This window comes from Spea bombifrons, chromosome 6, assembly GCF_027358695.1.
Source record: "Spea bombifrons isolate aSpeBom1 chromosome 6, aSpeBom1.2.pri, whole genome shotgun sequence".
NCBI classification, from domain to species: domain Eukaryota; kingdom Metazoa; phylum Chordata; class Amphibia; order Anura; family Pelobatidae; genus Spea; species Spea bombifrons.
In genome coordinates, this window is record NC_071092.1 from 48413608 (window position 1) to 48434545 (window position 20938).

Here is a 20938-nt window from a genome sequence, read left to right on the forward strand (position 1 = left end):
TACAGTAATTTAACCCCAGCGCTGTATACAGTAATATAACCCCCAGCACTGTATACAGTAATATAACCCCCAGCGCTGTATACAGTAATATAACCCCCAGCACTGTATACAGTAATATAACCCCCCAGCGCTGTATACAGTAATATAACCCCCAGCGCTGTATACAGTAATATAACCCCCCAGCGCTGTATACAGTAATATAATCCCCCAGTGCTGTATACAGTAATATAACCCCCCAGCGCTGTATACAGTAATATAACCCCCAGTGCTGTATACAGTAATATAACCCCCCAGCGCTGTATACAGTAATATAACCCCCAGTGCTGTATACAGTAATATAACCCCCAGCACTGTATACAGTAATATAACCCCCCAGCGCTGTATACAGTAATATAACCCCCAGCGCTGTATACAATAATATAACCCCCAGCACTGTATACAGTAATATAACCCCCCAGCGCTGTATACAGTAATATAACCCCCAGTGCTGTATACAGTAATCTATTTTAATCTATTAGTAATTAAACATTTTTACAATATATCAGTTTTAGAGGTTTTGTATTTCTATCGTTTATTAGCAGCACATTCCCTGCACGAATCTATTCACAAAGCTTTAGGTTCATTTGTTAATTTTCACCTCGATGCCATAAAGTCGGAATAAAAGGCTTTTTCTCTATGAAAATACAGATAAGTGTAAATCGCTGCTTATTAGGTGTCCAGATATATTTATAACAGGAAGATTGAAAATGACAGAGAAAGAGGCATTAGTTGAGGCAAAAGATGTAAATTTAATTAGTGACCTCCATGATTAGTTTATAATTGCTATATAAATTATTTGTGCAGTTTCTGGGAATCTCATTAGAACTCCCATTAAAACCTTTTAACATCTTATTTAAAGATATATCTTCATTTTCACAAACGTCTCCTCTTCTGTTTTATATTCACAAAGTATATTTATGTCTATTATAATTCCCTCTATCCTAAATAAATAGAATTTTAATAATTGCACGCAGCATTATAACCCGGGACTATTCCATTTAAAGGGATAGAAAGTCTTTAAGGGGAACTCCCATCAAAAAGGCTTTCTTTTTATTTAGTTTTTGCCCCATAATATAACGTTTTCAGGCAGCCGCATATCAGCCGTTTGTATGATTCTCGCTCTGTTATCCGATCCCCGATCTACTAAACCCCCCGACTCCTTATCATACTGCCTGTGGGGGAAAATAGAATTGCTCAGTCTTAATCACCAAGTTGGACTCTCTGACTAATAAAAGACTATAAATGAAAGATTTCATTAGCATTGCCATAAAGCATCAGCTCAGTGTGGTGTTTGAACCAAGAAAGTCACCCAAAATATCATATATTATTGTGTATAGCCCTGGGGGGTTATATTACTGTATACAGCGCTGGGGGTTATATTACTGTATACAGCGCTGGGGGTTATATTACTGTATACAGCGCTGGGGGTTATATTACTGTATACAGCGCTGGGGGGTTATATTACTGTATACAGCGCTGGGGGTTATTACTGTATACAGCACTGGGGGGTTATATTACTGTATACAGCACTGGGGGTATATTATTGTATACAGCGCTGGGGGTTATATTACTGTATACAGCGCTGGGGGTTATATTACTGTATACAGCGCTGGGGGGTTATATTACTGTATACAGTGCTGGGGGGTTATATTACTGTATACAGCGCTGGGGGGTTATATTACTGTATACAGCGCTGGGGGTTATATTACTGTATACAGCGCTGGGGGGTTATATTACTGTATACAGCGCTGGGGGGGTTATATTACTGTATACAGCACTGGGGATTATATTACTGTATACAGCGCTGGGGGTTATATTACTGTATACAGCACTGGGGGTTATTACTGCAGCTCTGCAGCTGCCCTCCACCTCAATGATCAGACAATCCTTGCCACTGATTGGCCGCTTGAAGCAGCCATTCAGTGGCAGGATAGTGCTTTCATTAAAATCAATGGGAGCATTCTTAACAGACCGAGCACCGGACGAGAGTCCCTGATGTGACGGGAGATGTGATTGGCTGAACACCTCTCCTGCAGGGCATTTAGATTGAAAGTGGGTAAAGGGGTAAATATATGTGGGGGGATTCTGCAGATTCACCCCCCAAGCATTTTCAAAGAGGACGCTGCGTAATTTAAAGGGACCCCACAGCCATTATATGCATTAAAGTGCCCATGATGGCTGCCGCGTCCCTTCAAGTCGCTCCCGTATGCAGAAGAGTCATAGAGAAAGATTTCGTGAACCTGCCCATTCGGTGTTGTGATTAAGAGTAAATATGATTATAAAACCTTAAAGCGCGTTTAACCGTGTGATGAGCGCACATCGCATCATAAACATCGCCCGATTATAGCTTGTTGCATAAAACCACAAACGACTGTTCTGTTCCTTGATACAATAGAACGATACAAAGGAACGCGCAGAAAATTAATATAGGAGAGCGGCAAACACGACGCTTTCTAAAACAGTAAAGCGAAATTAAAAAGCCTTTGGAATTTACAAGGAGAGTTAATTAAACGCGGCTCCACACGTATTATTATTTAAAGTAATGAGGAAATTAGCCGGCAAACTAAAATAATATTGAGCCAGGATTCGCTAAATAAATAAACAGCAATCGGAATATAGATTCGGATTCAATTAAAGAGTTGGGAATTTACGGCAGAAATAACACTAATTTTGTGAAGTATTTCATTCTGTTCTCTGGATTTCTAAGTATATCCTCCCAATACCAGTAATTCCGATAAATAAGGCGAAAACATACAATTTACAGTAAGAGATACAAAATACAGCGGGCTTAATATTGTCTGGAAGTAAATTGGTATAATGTACTCTTTAGCTGATTATTTTCCTAGCAACCCGACCGACGCGGCTTAACTAACAAATTATGGCGTAGCAAGGTAATGGTAGATGTGCCCCATACCTCCCAAGTGTCCTTCTTTGGGAGGGACAGTCCTAAAATCCCAGATGCCCCCTTTTTCCTCCCCTATGAGGGTATTGCAGGGTTCTGTAGCCCTTAAAGCCCCGATAATGTGTATAGAAGCAGCAGGAAAACAATTAATAATAATATGTACTGTTTAGGGGTTGAATGAAGGGCTTTTACTAACTTACTTTACTGAGAGGGTAGTAGATAAGTAGAATAGCCTCCCAGCAGAAGTGGTAGAGGGTAATACAGTGAGGGTATTAAACATGCATGGGATAGACATACGGCTCCTGAATCTAAGACGAGACCAACAACTGATTAAGGTTTGAGTCTTTACAGCAGGAGAGACGGGGGACCAGACGGGGGCCGGTTGGGGGCCGATCTGCCGGCAGGTTCTGGGTTACCTTCATCGGCAGGCGATGTAAAGCGATACAACCAACACCAAGTAGTATTAGAAATTATTTTATTGCTATCCAGAGGTTAATGTATAAAATAACCAACATGTTTACATCCTCTAGACGAGCTGCCGTGGAAACAGCTGATTGACGGGTACTTTAAACATCGGCTCCGCGGCGACACGCTGGCCCTTCGCGCCTGTGACCCGGGTCCGGGCGTCACGCAATCTGTCCTGCGCTTTCCGGCGGGCGTCCGAGGCCAGGGACGCCTTTTCCGAAGCGTTTTCAATCTGCAGAACCAGCTGCCTGAAAATCGGATCAAAAAGGGAAGACGCCGTTAATTGCGGGTAATCGTTTGTCTTGATGCCGCACTTTGCCGGTCGCTCGCTGTACCCTTGAAACAACAGAGTGTTAATTGTTTGACAGAAGCCGCCGGTTTCCTTTAATTTCGCGTCTCTGCCTCTTTTTGTACGGAGAGAAAACTCCGCCGATTCCTACGGAGATCTTTATTCCCCAGAATTAAGCTGCAATTTGCTACATATTTTCCATCTGGTTTTCTATTTTCACGGCCAACCTTTATGTAACATCACGAGAGGTGATTCTCCCCGCAGAACCCCGCAGAGAAGCGGCTGGGGCGCGTAAGAATGGATACATTACGGATACGATTGCCATAACATTATGAGAAACCAATAGTCATTCTTCTAAACTTATAGTGGATCTAACTTTTACAGAATTCCACGTTTTGTAAAGAAGGAAACTATTAAAGATTGGCGAGGGAGAGGATGAATGTGTGTTATTGTATGGTGTTAGAGCGAGTGTATGTGTGTGAACGTGTTAGAGAGAAAGTATATGTGGTGTTAGAGCGAGTGTGTGTGTGTGTGAATGTATCGTGTTAGAGAGAAAGTATTTGTGGTGTTAGAGCGAGTGTGTGTGAATGTATTGTGTTAGAGAGAGAGAGCTTATGTGGTGTTAGAGTGAGTATGTGGTGTTAGAGTGAATGTGTGGTGTTAGAGTGAATGTGTGGTGTTAGAGTGAGTATGTGGTGTTAGAGTGAATGTGTGGTGTTAGAGTGAATGTGTGGTGTTAGAGTGAGTATGTGGTGTTAGAGTGAGTATGTGAACGTTTGGGGTCAGTGTTTGTGCGTGAGTGTATGGTGTTTATCTGTGTGAGCATTTTGTGTTAGCGTGTTTCAGCGTATGATGATAGCATGTGTGTTAGTGTATGATGTAAAGCGTGAGTGTAAGTGTACGATGCAGGGGTGAGCCTAGAGTTAGTGGCCCTAGGAGAAGGGAGAGTGTGTGCATGCATAAGTGTATATTATTAGAGTGACTGTGTGTTAGTGTGTGGTGTTAGAGCGAGCTTGTGTGTTAGTATGTGTCAGGCAGCCTATTTAAACATCTGAAATCAAGTCTTGTTAGATTTAACTAATGGATGTTGTTGTCACGGTAACAGCTCCCCTTCAGAATCTGGAGAGTATTTTATTCAATATATTTGTACAGAGACGTTCTAGAATATGTATCCATGCTCCCCGTAACATTCTAGAATTCATGAGGAAAAGTTCATTAAACGGCATTACATGGCTGAGCACGAGGTTTTTCTTATTTTTATATATTTTTTTTTAATCTCCTACCTGTGTTCCTTGAGGCATTTTGCGAATTCCTTTTGTTTCTCCTCATTCTCCTTCAGACTTCTCAGGCATCTGATCTTTTCTTGCGTCTCCGCGCTTTTCCGTGTCATTCTTTCATGCTTCAAGAGGGTTTTTGCCACAGACGTGTGCTGCGCGTTAAATTCCCTGACAAACGAACATTCAGACGCTCGGCGCTGCTTCTCCTGGGAAAGCCGTTCCTGTCTCTGTTTGACTTTGTCGATAAAGTTTTGTTGCGCCAGCCGATTGCGCCGAGTGATCTCCTGGAGGCTGACACAATGTTTCTCGTTCTCTTCCAAGGCATTCTTTTTCTTTTCCTCCAGAAACCCTTGGATGTTGCACTTGGCCTGTGTTTTCTGGGATTGCACCCGCAGGACAGAGTCCTTTTTCCTCTCCTGGAGATCGCGTTGTTTGCGGATCTCATAAGCTTTGTCAACGTCGTACAGGTGCTTGAGTGACATGACTTGGCCAACCGTGTCCTCTTTCTTAGCGCCGTTCCTTGAGTGCGTTGTTTGCGATTTGGTTTGCGTAATCGCGTGGAAATGTTGGATCGATTGTCGAATCGCTCTTGCGGACTCTTCGTGGGACGCCCCCAAATCTTTTCTAGAGTCGGACTCGTAGACTCGGGCGCTTAATCCCAAGAGCGTAATGTCGGGTTCGTCTTTTTCTTCGGGGCTTGGCTCCATTTGATCTGAAATAACATAAAATGCAGGGAAAAAACGTATGCTTACATCGTTATCGTTATGTCTCTTTACTGAGAGGGTGGTAGATAAGTGGAACAGCCTCCCGGCAGAAGTGGTAGAGGGTAATACAGTGAGGGGATTAAACATGCATGGGATAGACATACGGCTCCTGAATCTAAGTTGAAGCCATCTAAAAGTTGGAATCCCACAAATAAAACCCAAAAAGGTTTTTAGGCAGAGAATATTTATGACAAATAAGAGCTGGATGCTGGACTACAACCACCATGACTCTCAGCCAAGGAACTGCGAGCCGGAGCTGGCTGTGAGTCAGTATATCGTTATTGTGTGCGCTCTTATGTCGGGTCACCGAGGGATTACATCTATCTTTATTAATGGAAGCCGCACTTGTAACGCGAGCCGCTGCCGACAGAGAAATGTTCCTGATCGAGCCTTTATTCCAGAATGTCAAACATTGTAACGTTCCTGTCGTTTAATCCTCAGGAAACCTTCGCTTTCTCTTCCATCTTCGCTTCTCTTTCATTCCTCTGACAATGGGCTGCACTTTGCTTTTACATATTATTTATATATATATATACATAGTAACCGCCTCACATGCTAGGAAGCCGCCGCTTTATGTTTTTCAGTTCGTGCTAACAGAATATTGTGTCATACGATGATGAAACGGGATATTTTAGACCATTCTTCCCGTTCGGCTCCAGGTCTCCGAGGCGAGATTCAACTTACACCATGAGGTGATAAAAACCATCCTCATAGTGCTCTCTAACCTCTTCCCTCTCCCTGTCTCCCCTGTCTCGTTCTCTCTCTCCCCCTTTTCTCTCCTTCTCTCTCTCTCTACCCCTTCTCTATTCCTCCTTTCTCTCTCTACCCCTTCTCTATTCCTCCTTTCTCTCTCTCTACCCCTTCTCTCTTCCCCCTTTCTCTCTCTCTTGCCCTTCTCCCCCCCCCCCTCTCTCTCTACCCCTTCTCTATCCCCCCTTTCGTTCTCTCAACCCCTTCTCTCTTTCCCCTTTCTGTCTCTCAACTTCTCTATTCCCCATTTCTCTCTCTATCTCTCTCTCTATCCGTTCTCTCCTCCCTCTTTCACTACCCCTTCTCTTTTCCCCCTTTCCTTTCTTGACCCCTTCTCTATTCCCATTTCTCTTTCTCTACTCCTTCGCTCCCCCCCTCTCTCTTTATACCCCTTCTCTCTTCCCCCTTTCTCTCTACCCCTGCTCTCTCTCCTCCTTTTTGGAGACTTGGTCCTCCTCATCCAACAACGGTGCCTCTGTCTCTTAGACTAGCCAAACTGTCTGATATCTTCCCAAATATTATTTCCCATCAAAATATTGAGGGCAGATCCATGGATCTGATGCATGAAGTAAGTTGTTAACATAAAATAAAAAAAATTGCGAATTGTTAAAAAGCCTGTAATCCTGTATTTTATTATATTAGCAACATTTGTTGCTGGTTTTTTTTTAATTTAATTTGAAGTTGCTATGGCTACCAACAAGAGAAACCTATTCAATAATCATTTAATCCTTTAATCATACAAATATTTGGGGTTTTTTTTTACTTATAACCCGAATGCAAAGACCTAAATTATTTTACATTCATTATTTAATTAGAAGTAAACTTTCATTAATTGTAAATTGAACCTGAAATTATTTGGTAATATTTTAATGTTGTATATTTGTTGGGTAATTATGTTTGTTTTTAAAATTTTAATAAAAGGTAATTAAAAAAAATATTAGACGACGCATTCATTTACCCCGAGATTATGTAAATGCAATAAAGGGAAAAAAATCAATATCGCGAAGTTTGAAGACGTGTTTGTGCTGCAAATTTTTGAACATAATAAATCAAAATGCTGAAAGACCACCAAGAGAGAAATTGTATCAAATAACGAGTTATCTGCCAATTCCCTTTTGTTTTGCGGACAGAGTCCCGCTGGCATCAAGGACGGTACAAACCTTTTTGCAGGAAAAGCTTTGATTTGACTTCTTTTGTCTTTTTCTCTTTTTTTAGTGTTTCCGTACTCTGAACCGGTGACTGTTTCTGATTCCGATTACAATCCGTCTCCGGGTCTGGTAACACCTGATCAAGAAAAGCAAATTTGTCTTCAGTTTGAAAATGTATTACCCTAAGCGACATCTCCTCATAAGCACGGCTTTCCGCTTTTCGCGTGTCAAAATGAATGTTTGACTTTACTGCGAGGGTGGTGGATAAATGGAACAGCCTTCCAGCGGAAGTGGTAAAAGTAAAGGAATTTAAACATGCATGGGATAGGCAGTTGGCTCCTGAATCTAAGACGACTAATACATTTACGAGCGCAGAGAAAAACAATCAATTGCCCAAATCCCAATTAGCCAATGGCATCCAAATATACGAAATCCACGCTCATTTATTTTACTGATTCTTGGAAAATCGAGTCTTTTTTTGGCTTAATTAATTATTTATTTATACAAGTCATAATTAGTTTTTACGTATGCTCAATATTCAGAATTTTACCCGCTTACAGAAAGTTGAGCTTTGTTTAATATACTCCGGCTCAGCTGACCAATCACAGTGATTGGGCAGCTTTATGAAGCGGTTCCTCCGACGTCTCAGAGGTGGTCGGTAACAAACTTACTACAAGAGGGCCCAGAAAAATAATAAAGCAGAACACCCCCAATACTTCAGGTATCCAAACCGGGGCAGATTCGATGGCGTGGTAGGAAGCACGGTGGTGATGGGGCAGGAGCTGAGCCCCCCGCCTACGTTACCCATCCTGCCACCTTGCAGCACTCAGCTCCGTGGCGTAGCTTTCTCAACCGGTGTCACATATTGCTTGGCCGGTCAGGGGTGATCAGAAGCAGGGCCGGCCGAAGACTTAACGCCGCCTGGGGCGAAGTTTAAAAAAAAAATTTTAAACTTCACCGACGCCATTATCTACCCCCCGGGCCGGCCCTGATCAGAAGATCCCACGATCTCCCCCCAAAAAAGGCAGTGGGGGTCTGTGGTGGGACATTACCTGAAAATCAGCCATGTCCCGTGAAAAACGTGACAGTTGGAAGGTATGAGGTAGGGATTACTTTAGCTATACAGCCAACGGTTTAGTGAATTAAATTCCACTGACAGAAACTTTCTCATTTGACAGAAGTCCTGGGAATTTACACTAACCCCCCCCCCCCCGATTCTGCCCATCTGTTAGAAGTTACTGATGAAAGCATTTGGGGGAAACGTATGGAAGAGCAGGGTTAACACCAGCGATACGCAAAGATATTCTCATCTCTATGTCAGGGGCCAGAAACGGACAGCCATTTAGATGTCAAAGGTAAATGGGCAGCTTCTCGGGGGGTTTTACACCAGTTTTGGGGTGTATAAGCAGATTCTCTGGGTTCTCATCCCAGGGTCTCGGGGTAAATGAGTTGATTCTCAGGGTCCGACTTAATTAATTATTTATTATTATTATTATTTAATATTATCTAAGCAACCCAATTGATGCTTTCCTGCCATATCACAGCTGGGATCCCTGCTTGAATACAGGTGGCTTTATTCAGCGCATCATTACCTCCTGACAAGTTATGGTTTGCATGACTCAGAGCCATTCGGCTGCCAATCTAATGGACTAATAAATGCTTAATACTTGGGGGGTCTCGTGGTCGGGGGATTTGTGAAGTTCCTGGATATGCCAATTCTCTGACATACTCCCTGAAACGCACAAATACCAGAGAAAGCCCACAAAACAGCAACAATAACCAAAAAATAAATCAAACGTACAATGTAAAGCTATGAAAAAAATAAATAATAATAATTTTAAAAAAAAATCGAGCAAAAGTAACAAAAATAAGAATGTTTAATAAACACAATCACTAAAAAATAGTACTTTTTTTGGGGAGGGGATTTTTTATTTTATTTAGGCTTAAATACCCATTATGTCTGATCTGATGTTGAGATAAAACATTGTATGGGGGCCGGGGGGCGCTCTCGTTAACGGTTTATTTTTTAACACACGTCGTGTGATTCCATGTTAACCTTATTGTTCATAGATCGGAACCGGATTCTGCGTCACTAACCAGAAAAGGTATCAGAATTTAAGCTTTTAATGGATTCTACGGATTGTTTTCCTTTAATAAATGGCCTTTTGCTGCAACAAAAACCAGCGGAAACGGAGTGGGTTCTATTAATGATGATACGAGGATTCTATTTATAAACAAAGTAATAATATGTATCTCCTCGACGGATACAATGAAGCGGAGAAGCAAATAAATCCACGAATACAGACGGCATCTCGGGACAACGCATCTGATATTACCGGATTTGCTCGATTATAAGACGACCCCCCAAAATTTGAAGATTAATTTAGGGGAAAAAAAAGAAAAAGCCTGAATATAAGACGACCCTATAGAAAAAAAGTTTTTATTAAATATTAATTCATGTAAATTGTTTTTTCATATTTAATAAAAAACTATGATTGAGAAAAATGCATTTCTTGTTTTTATTTTCTTTTATTTGCAAACCTGCCCCCCATCTGACTCCAGGCTTGCCACTCTGCCCCCCCCCCGACTTACCAATGCATCCCCAGACTTGCCCCCCCCACCCCCTGTGCTCCAGACTCACAGGTGTCTAGCGGGGGCAGGCGGTGGACGCCTGCCTGATGCACGTAGACAACCTCTGCTGCTGCCCGGCACTTCCGCCGGAGCTTCTATGATGGAGCGCTGGAAGGTCAAGTGCCGGGCAGCAGCGGAGGAGGACGTTCGCCGGCTGCCAGACAGGAGGATCCAGGTCTCCTGCAGCACAGCGCTGTCTTATAGCTAGACCTCTATTTGAGGTCCGAATATATTCTCTTATATTCGAGCAATTACGGTAGGCGATGTGAATCTCACCTCTCTCTCTTAAAGCTGCTGTCCCACTTGTACAACATATCTATCGGGCTCTCTAGAACATTAAGTAAATATCATTTTTCCAAAAATATTTATTGTGCACAATTTATAGAAATATTTTTCCATACTGTACCATACCTGGAGTACGTGCCTTTGTAATTTTCTTAGATCTACGGTGATATGCTTCACGGCGTCCGCTGGCGAGTTGTTCGCGCATTTCGTGGTCTGTTTAAATATTTAAAATCATTTTTAAAATGCGTTATAACACTGGAAATAAACGACTACATTTAGCTTATAGGAGGAATTTGCACGGTGGGCTCTTATTAAACTTACATGATTCCCCCCGGTACCCCGATATAGATCATGAATGTATTGCATTCAGGTATACGGGGAAGAATTCCCTTCTGTTTAGGGGTCCGTAGCACCCATCCCATAAGCCAGCTTTATATATATCTGTCTGATGATCGCTCTGGCTGACTCTAAGAAAGAAGACGATTTAGGGGAAAATATCTTTTAATATTTATCGAAGTCTAGAATATCAACCCATTTCGCCCGTTTCTCCTGCTGTAACGACTCAAACCTTAATCAGTCGTTGGTCTCGTCTTAGATTCAGGAGCCGTATGTCTATCCCATGCATGTTTAATCCCCTCACTGTATTACCCTCTACCACTTCTGCGGGGAAGCTGTTCCACTTATCTACTCAGTAAAGCAAACGACCTTACATAGCTCAGCCAAACTACACAGTTCAGAATTCCACATTCTGTAGGACCTCATGCACACTTTTTTGGTGGCACAAAATACTGTATTTAGCGCAGTCTGGTATAGGACTATTTTTTTATGTTTCTTTTCTCGTTAAAAAAATGTTTAAGTAAATTAACTACAATAATGGTCTGATTGAAAAAATGTAAATATAAATGCATGCATCATGACATTATAATAGAGGGTATTTATTTGTATCAAATATATATGAATTATTCAATATATCTATACATATCTATATATATCTATATATAAATATATAGATATATATATATATATACATAAATATATATATATATATATATATACATATATATATATATACATATATATATACACACACACATATATATATAGATATATACATATATATATATATACACATATATATACACACACACATATATATATAGATATATACATATATATATATATACACATATATATACACACACATATATATATAGATATATACATATATATATATATACATATATACACACACACATATATATAGATATATATATAGATATATATAGATATATATATTATGTATAATTTCTGTTTACGCACACTTTTTGTTGCTCTCTAGGGAAGATATTCATGACTTTGGAAGAAAAATGATCTTCGCCGTCCGTTGTTATCCCTCACGATCTTAATTTTACTTTAACGCAATGTCCTTGTGGTTAATATGTATTAAATACATCATTTCTGCCGAGTCAGCGGTGAGGATTTTATGTGCCTTTGGATAGCGTTACCTGGTTAACAGCCGGGAGATTTTTGCTGCCTGCGCTATATGGAAATGCGGGAAGATCGCGTATCGATATCCTCACGACGTGACGGCCATTAATATCCTCTCCTGGGCCATTCGCGACGTGGATTTTTTCCTTCTGCATTTTCAGTGGCGAAACAAGGCTGCGGAAATGTAGAAAACAAATTATTTTTAGTATTCCGTACCAAATATTCGCAGCCTCGGGTAATACAGAGAGGATAGAATGTCTCGCTGTGACCCTATACATTAATAATGGGGAGCTGCGCTGCAGCCATATCCGAGTACGGATCGCCTGTATCTTATTTTTATTTTATTTTTTTGTATATGGTTGCTTCATTTTTCTCTTTTATGTTGGCATCATTTTTTTTTCCTCCGGTCTCTGAGTTCTCTTTAGCTCGGAGTTATCTCTCTGACGCCGTTACGCCTGTCGGCCCCAAACAACTTCGCCAACGCAACTTTTTTTTTTTTTCTCAGCGGGGAGACTCGAATTGGTCGGAATTAGTCACTCTGTAAGCAAAACTGACACCGCGGCAGATGCCCGGCCCGCCGCCGATTCCAGAGGAGCGGCAAAATCATCAACAAATACATAATGAATGGGATATATTAGACATTGTTTCCGTAAGCGAATCCCTCGATGGCTCTTTAATGAGATAATGAAGAATATTTGGGCCGTTACGGCAATCAGATTCGTGCCGAGGGCGGTGATAGCATATGGGTAACTTAAGGAATTTCTTAGGGCTCCCGTTGGCGTATGGAGCAATTTTAGGGGTAGATCGACCACGTATGATGTGATTTTTAATATAACGTTACATCACCAGCAACATAAAACAAAAGATCTCTCCGGTGACCTGTTTGTTAACAGAAATGTACAAAGAACACGAGGTCGTCCTGAGACGGGAAGAGCGGAGATTCCATAGACGACAAAGGAAGGGATTCTTTACAGTGAGGGCAGTAAAGGTGCGGAATCCACTGTCGAGAGAGGGGGTTCTATCAGATAGAACTGATGCCTCCAAAAGGGGTAAAAAGCAGAACCTACAGGGGCATAAATGATGGAGAAATCCAATCGCCTTTTGGAGTCAAGAAGGATCCCCCCCAAGTTGCAAAATTCGAAAAATAGCTTAATTGGAGTTTTTTGCCTCCCTTTGGATCAAAAGCAGGAAGGATCGGGGGAACATCGGTCTTAGGACCGGTTACAAGGAAAATCTTCGCCTACATAGACTTGGAGGGATTGGACCCCAATCGCCCTACTACCATTTCGCATCCAATTATCCCTGTTTAGTTTGGGCAGTCCCTCTTTGGTCCCTAAAACCCTTGATGCGCCCTTTCTTCCCCTGATGCCCCTCTCCCCCCCCGATATCCCTCTTTCCTTCACCTTTGCCCCTCTTTTCTCTCTCGATGCCACTTGTTTCCCCTTTGTGGCCCTCTCTCCTCCCCTGATGCCCCTCTCTCCTCCCCTGATGCCCCTCTCTCCTCCCCTGATGCCCCTCTCTCCTGCCCTGATGCCCTCTCTACCCCCCTGATGCCCCTCTTTTCTAGGAGGTGAGAATGTTTGCTGGGTATGAGGGGATCGCAGGGTTCTACAGCCCTAAAAGCCCCGATAATGTGCATAGAAACAGCAGGAAACGGCTTTATAAATTAAACGGAGTAAATAAATGGCCCCACTCAGTTACACAAATACCCCGCAATAGGGCACAAACTCACATAAAAAGCCAAATCTTGCACACTTTTTACGCATATTAAATGACAGCCCCAAAGCCCCAGAATTAACTCTTTCCTACCCCTGCTTTACCCCACTTCCTAGTAAATACGCCAGACTCTGTATAACGGTAATTCCAGATTTTTTTTTAATCGTATTTCTGTATTATCTCGATTGGCCGCAACCCCGTAAAGAACAAACATTCACGGCCCCCTCCGGACTCGGTTACTTTAGAGTTCATTTCGCCCGGCAGTACGCGGCTTCGGGGGCTCTGGACTCTTTACAGGCGGCTGTAACGGTTACCGCGCGGCGTTTTCACAATACACAGAGGAGACGATGTTTTATTGGAATATAAACTCGTATTTTTTTTTTTTATTCCTGCTGTAATATGAATTTTCCTTAAATAAACAGCGTTCGGTGCAAACAGGAGTCTTACCCCAGCCTCTTCCTCGCTAAAAACCCCCGGATCCATCTCTGGATGATTAAGACGGGCGAGTAATGGGAATGGACGTGGTTGATATTGGAGATGATGCTTGTAATTAATTTCATTTCGTTCTGGTAGCCGATATCCTGAGTTAAAAAGTAAAACAAACAAAAAAGTATCAGTTTTTGTCATTGTTACATTGTTACTAAGGCTGGAAACGTTCTATCCGGTTCCTCCAGGATACCGCTAGACGAAGGCAAAATAAAACAGACCCTCTAAGCCGCCGCGGGCCACGGACCACCTTCCGAGGTGAGGTCTTACCGCGCCGGAGGCTGGCGACATATTTACGCGTAAATTAGGATTTAGCGCTTGGAATCTTTCCGGGACGGACCAGTCTTCGATGATTTCCTCGTCGGATATCACGTGGTCATCCAGGGCTTTCAGCGACCATATGCTATTGACCACGACGTGCCTGTAACGTTTCTGCAGGCTGAACGGCGTATCGAAGAGGGTCAGGCCGGTGAGTTTGGGGCAGAACGACAGCGATTCGACGTCCTTCGCGCTGCGAAATTGATTGTCGTGCAGGTAGAGCAGATTCAGCTCCTTTAATTCTCTCCAGAATTGATGATCTGGCAGCGTCTGTATCTGGAATAATCGTAAAGGGTCTACGGTTACAAACTGCTGAAAATAAGCTTTTAGGATAAAAAATGTGCCATGATGCGACGTGTACAGTCCGGCATGGCCGGCTAACCAAAACCTTGTTACTCCTGATCCCAAACTCCACTTCTGTAGGCCTCCTAAGAGCTTGCCTCACCAGTCCAGGTCACAACTGGTCATCTTTTGGGCAGGTGTGATGGACCCAACTTGGCTCATGCTCCATATCCAGTCAGCCCACCAACCTCTAGGTAGGTGTGATGGCCCCAGCTTGGCTCGCACCAAATAATCAGTCGACCTACCAACCTCTAGGCAGGTGTGATGGCCCTGGCTTGGGACATGGCACATAACAAGTTGCCCCACCAACCTTTAGGCAGGTGTGATGGCCCCAGCTTGGCTCATGCACCACAACCGGCCAATCCGCTGGACTCTAGGCTGGTGTGATGGCCCCAGCTTGGCTCATGCCACATAACTGGTTGGCTCACCAACTTCTAGGCAGCTGTGAGTTGCTTTATCACAAAAATCACACTAATTTTTTGGGGGGGGTTCAAGGGCATTTTTTTTTTCAGGTAACGTATTCTTGTATTTAGGCAAAAATGTATTAAAATTTTTATTTTTTTTTAATTATACATCTGACTCTTCTTTGATAGGGTGATCTGTGGCACGCACCGGTAACTTCACCCACGCTTGCATATAAATTGCCGGATTTGCTTTTTCCTCATGCACTATTCGACTTGCCTCATTGCATTTTTGGTCTAATTTCTGCTTTTTACCAACATAGAACATATTTTTTTGAATTGACATCTTTAGCCTTGTAACTGTCTAAACTTCGGCTCAGTCCGGCCTTCTATTAAATTGAGCAACTTAAGCTGCTGTTCCACCTACTCTGCTGAATTACAAACACCATCCCTAGCCCTGCTGAATGCCCCAAACCATCCTAAAATCATTTACTTTTATACCTGTAATATGTCTCATTAGTCATTTTTGCCGGGAACACCTTATTGTCATGTGACACAAAAAAGACGCACTGATAGGTTAATACAGCAAACTTGGGAGAAAAAGCTTCTTAACAGGTTCTGTGGTTTTGTTGGCATAAAATGCTAAAGAGCGTAATTAATGTTTTAGGGTCTCAGTGGAACAGCGTCTTTAAATGTGTATCTACGGCTCAGTCGGCGCCGGCACATTACGTTCAGAATTCCAGGAAAATGTCTTATTTTGTACAACAATATATATATTTTTTTGAATCATACTTTTCGTAAATTTTAAGGACTTCATTTGATTTTTCATTAATGAGGCAGCGGTCGCCGTTATCACGCCGCTCCACGTTTAGATCGGAGGAAACGCACGTTTGGAATTAAACTGCTGAGAAATTAAACTCTGCTTTTGCAATTAAAATCTTCGTATTATACGTCGCAGGAAAAGCTCCCGAAAAAATAAATTAGACGCTGAGAAATCTTTCATCATGTGGCTAAAAGTAATGAAATGGTTGGAATTTCTTTATATTAGATTCAAGTTTCAAAAGGCCGTATTTCAAATCCTATTTTTGTTGATTAGAATGTTTTAGACAATTTAATATTAAAAGAAGTGCACTTATTATAGTTTGCAGCAGAATCTTGGTAAATTACGTATAATACTATCTGCGGGAAACAATAGAATGGCTCGGTCTCTCTGACTGATGAAGGTCTATGGAGGAACGGACTTCATTAGCATCGCCATAAAGCATCAGCTCAGTGTGGTGTTTGAGCCGGGAAAGTCATCCAAAATATCACACGACTGACAGCAATGGCGGCTCCAGGTCTGCAGATAACATTACTGTATACAGCGCTGGGGGTTATATTACTGTATACAGCGCTGGGGGTTATATTACTGTATACAGTGCTGGGGGGTTATATTACTGTATACAGTGCTGGGGGTTATATTACTGTATACAGCGCTGGGGGTTATATTACTGTATACAGCGCTGGGGGTTATATTACTGTATACAGCGCTGGGGTTATATCACTGTATACAGTGCTGGGGGTTATATTACTGTATACAGCGCTGGGGGGTTATATTACTGTATACAGAGTTGGGGGTTATATTACTGTATACAGCGCTGGGGGGTTATATTACTGTATACAGCGCTGGGGGTTATTACTGTATACAGCACTGGGGGGTATATTACTGTATACAGCGCTGGGGGTTATATTACTGTATACAGCGCTGGGGGTTATATTACTGTATACAGCGCTGGGGGGTTATATTACTGTATACAGCGCTGGGGGTTATATTACTGTATACAGCGCTGGGGGTTATATTACTGTATACAGCGCTTGGGGGTTATATTACTGTATACAGCGCTGGGGGTTATATTACTGTAGACAGTGCTGGGGGTTATATTACTGTATACAGCGCTGGGGGGTTATATTACTGTATACAGTGCTGGGGGTTATATTACTGTATACAGTGCTGGGGGTTATATTACTGTATACAGCGCTGGGGGTTATATTACTGTATACAGCACTGGGGGGTTATATTACTGTATACAGCGCTGGGGGGTTATATTACTGTATACAGCACTGGGGGTTATATTACTGTATACAGCGCTGGGGGTTATATTACTGTATACAGCGCTGGGGGTTATATTACTGTATACAGCGCTGGGGGGTTATATTACTGTATACAGCGCTGGGGGGTTATATTACTGTATACAGCGCTGGGGGGGTATATTACTGTATACAGCGCTGGGGGTTATATTACTGTATACAGCGCTGGGGGTTATATTACTGTATACAGCGCTGGGGGGTTATATTACTGTATACAGCGCTGGGGGGTTATATTACTGTATACAGCGCTGGGGGGTATATTACTGTATACAGTGCTGGGGGTTATATTACTGTATACAGCGCTGGGGGTTATATTACTGTATACAGCGCTGGGGGTTATATAACTGTATACAGCGCTGGGGGTTATATTACTGTATACAGCGCTGGGGGTTATATTACTGTATACAGCGCTGGGGGTTATATTACTGTATACAGCGCTGGGGGTTATATTACTGTATACAGCGCTGGGGGGATATATTACTGTATACAGTGCTGGGGGGTTATATTACTGTATACAGCGCTGGGGGTTATATTACTGTATACAGCGCTGGGGGGTTATATTACTGTATACAGCGCTGGGGGGGTTATATTACTGTATACAGCGCTGGGGGTTATATTACTGTATACAGCGCTGGGGGTTATATTACTGTATACAGTGCTGGGGGGTTATATTACTGTATACAGTGCTGGGGGTTATATTACTGTATACAGCGCTGGGGGTTATATTACTGTATACAGCGCTGGGGGTTATATTACTGTATACAGCGCTGGGGTTATATCACTGTATACAGTGCTGGGGGTTATATTACTGTATACAGCGCTGGGGGGTTATATTACTGTATACAGAGTTGGGGGTTATATTACTGTATACAGCGCTGGGGGTTATATTACTGTATACAGCGCTGGGGGTTATTACTGTATACAGCACTGGGGGGTTATATTACTGTATACAGCGCTGGGGGTTATATTACTGTATACAGCGCTGGGGGGTTATATTACTGTATACAGCGCTTGGGGGTTATATTACTGTATACAGCGCTGGGGGTTATATTACTGTATACAGCGCTGGGGGGTTATATTACTGTATACAGCGCTTGGGGGTTATATTACTGTATACAGCGCTGGGGGTTATATTACTGTATACAGCGCTGGGGGTTATATTACTGTATACAGCGCTGGGGGTTATATTACTGTAGACAGTGCTGGGGGTTATATTACTGTATACAGCGCTGGGGGGTTATATTACTGTATACAGTGCTGGGGGTTATATTACTGTATACAGTGCTGGGGTTATATTACTGTATACAGCGCTGGGGGTTATATTACTGTATACAGCACTGGGGGGTTATATTACTGTATACAGCGCTGGGGGGTTATATTACTGTATACAGCACTGGGGGTTATATTACTGTATACAGCGCTGGGGGTTATATTACTGTATACAGCGCTGGGGGTTATATTACTGTATACAGCGCTGGGGGTTATATTACTGTATACAGCGCTGGGGGGTTATATTACTGTATACAGCGCTGGGGGGTTATATTACTGTATACAGCGCTGGGGGTTATATTACTGTATACAGCGCTGGGGGTTATATTACTGTATACAGCGCTGGGGGGTTATATTACTGTATACAGCGCTGGGGGGTTATATTACTGTATACAGCGCTGGGGGGTATATTACTGTATACAGTGCTGGGGGTTATATTACTGTATACAGCGCTGGGGGTTATATTACTGTATACAGCGCTGGGGGTTATATAACTGTATACAGCGCTGGGGGTTATATTACTGTATACAGCGCTGGGGGTTATATTACTGTATACAGCGCTGGGGGTTATATTACTGTATACAGCGCTGGGGGGATATATTACTGTATACAGTGCTGGGGGGTTATATTACTGTATACAGCGCTGGGGGGTTATATTACTGTATACAGCACTGGGGGTTATATTACTGTATACAGCGCTGGGGGTTATATTACTGTATACAGCGCTGGGGGTTATATTACTGTATACAGCGCTGGGGGGTTATATTACTGTATACAGCGCTGGGGGGTTATATTACTGTATACAGCGCTGGGGGGGTATATTACTGTATACAGCGCTGAGGGTTATATTACTGTATACAGCGCTGGGGGTTATATTACTGTATACAGCGCTGGGGGGGTTATATTACTGTATACAGCGCTGGGGGGTTATATTACTGTATACAGCGCTGGGGGGTATATTACTGTATACAGCGCTGGGGGTTATATTACTGTATACAGCGCTGGGGGTTATATTACTGTATACAGCGCGGGGGTAATATTACTGTATACAGCACTGGGGGGTATATTACTGTATACAGCGCGGGGGTAATATTACTGTATACAGCACTGGGGGGTATATTACTGTATACAGCGCTGGGGGTTATATTACTGTATACAGCGCTGGGGGTTATATTACTGTATACAGCACTCTGGTGAAAGCAGCATTTTCAGCACCTGGTTTCCGTGGAGATCCAGCTTCACGAGGCGGCTGCAGGACCGCAGAGCGCTGATATCCGTCAGGTAATTGTTGGATAAAGTGCAGACTGTCAGGGAAACGCAGGACTGGATGAGATTCACGTCTTTTAAGAGTAATTTATTTAAACGTAAGAGAAGAAGATCCTCGAGATCCTCCGCTTGGCGGTTATTCAGTGAAACTCCGCGCTCCAGAAACAGACCCTCCGAGGCCGATATGAGATAATTCGACTCCATGTGTCCCGGGGTGGAATAATTAACCCATGCAGACCTAAAGAAAAGGTTAGAGATATTTATAAACATCTATCAGTGATATAACTACCAAAAAACTAAACGTATAAACAAAACCCAGAACCTGCCGGCAGATCGGCCCCATCCGGCCCCCGTCTAGTCGCCCGTTTCTCCTGCTGTAAAGACTCAAACCTTAATCAGTCGTTGGTCTCGTCTTAGATTCAGGAGCCGTATGTCTATCCCATGCATGTTTAATACCCTCACTGCATTACCCTCTACCACTTCTGCTGGGAGGCTGTTCCAGGGTGGCCCCGTTGGCCATTCATGGCGCATGTAAAACGTTAAAATCAGAACTCTGCAGCCAGACTATCGGTTGCTATGGTGATAAGACTACTTTTCAAACGTTGCACCAGAACCTCTAGATTGTAAGCTCTTTTGATCAGTTTCCCTGTTTCTGTCAGTCAAATTGTTATGTTGTATACTGCTTGTACTGCGCTACAGAATATGATGGCGCTATATAACACAATAAATAATAATAACCCGTCTGATTGCTGCATTAATGGTGGTAACGGACTCTGTGCATTCAGTGAGACTGATGAGCTTGATGGGAGTTGTAGTCCCCCAGCAGCCCCCCTGGATTGTACGAGTAACGAGGAAATACAATGTATCGCTGAGGCTGTTCCGTTACCTGCTCTCCGGCCCCTGTGGCTTCTGCTCTCCGGCCCCTGTGGCTTCTGCTCTCCCCGCAGCGGAGGGGAGCGGCTCTGTTACTTTTGG

At 42.8% G+C, this 20938-nt stretch overlaps 1 protein-coding gene across 1 annotated transcript; it reads right to left on the reverse strand.

The window, feature by feature from the left end:
• Positions 1-3401: 3401 nt before the first annotated feature.
• Positions 3402-20167, reverse strand: LRRIQ3 (leucine rich repeats and IQ motif containing 3). The gene is made up of 8 exons (XM_053469708.1): positions 19913-20167; positions 14511-14834; positions 14202-14335; positions 12056-12212; positions 10677-10763; positions 7647-7770; positions 4979-5684; positions 3402-3654 (listed from the first exon to the last, which is right to left on the reverse strand). The coding sequence occupies exons 1-8, from the start codon at positions 20165-20167 to the stop codon at positions 3468-3470; spliced, it is 1974 nt and encodes a 657-aa protein (XP_053325683.1). The 3' UTR covers positions 3402-3467.
• Positions 20168-20938: the final 771 nt, after the last annotated feature.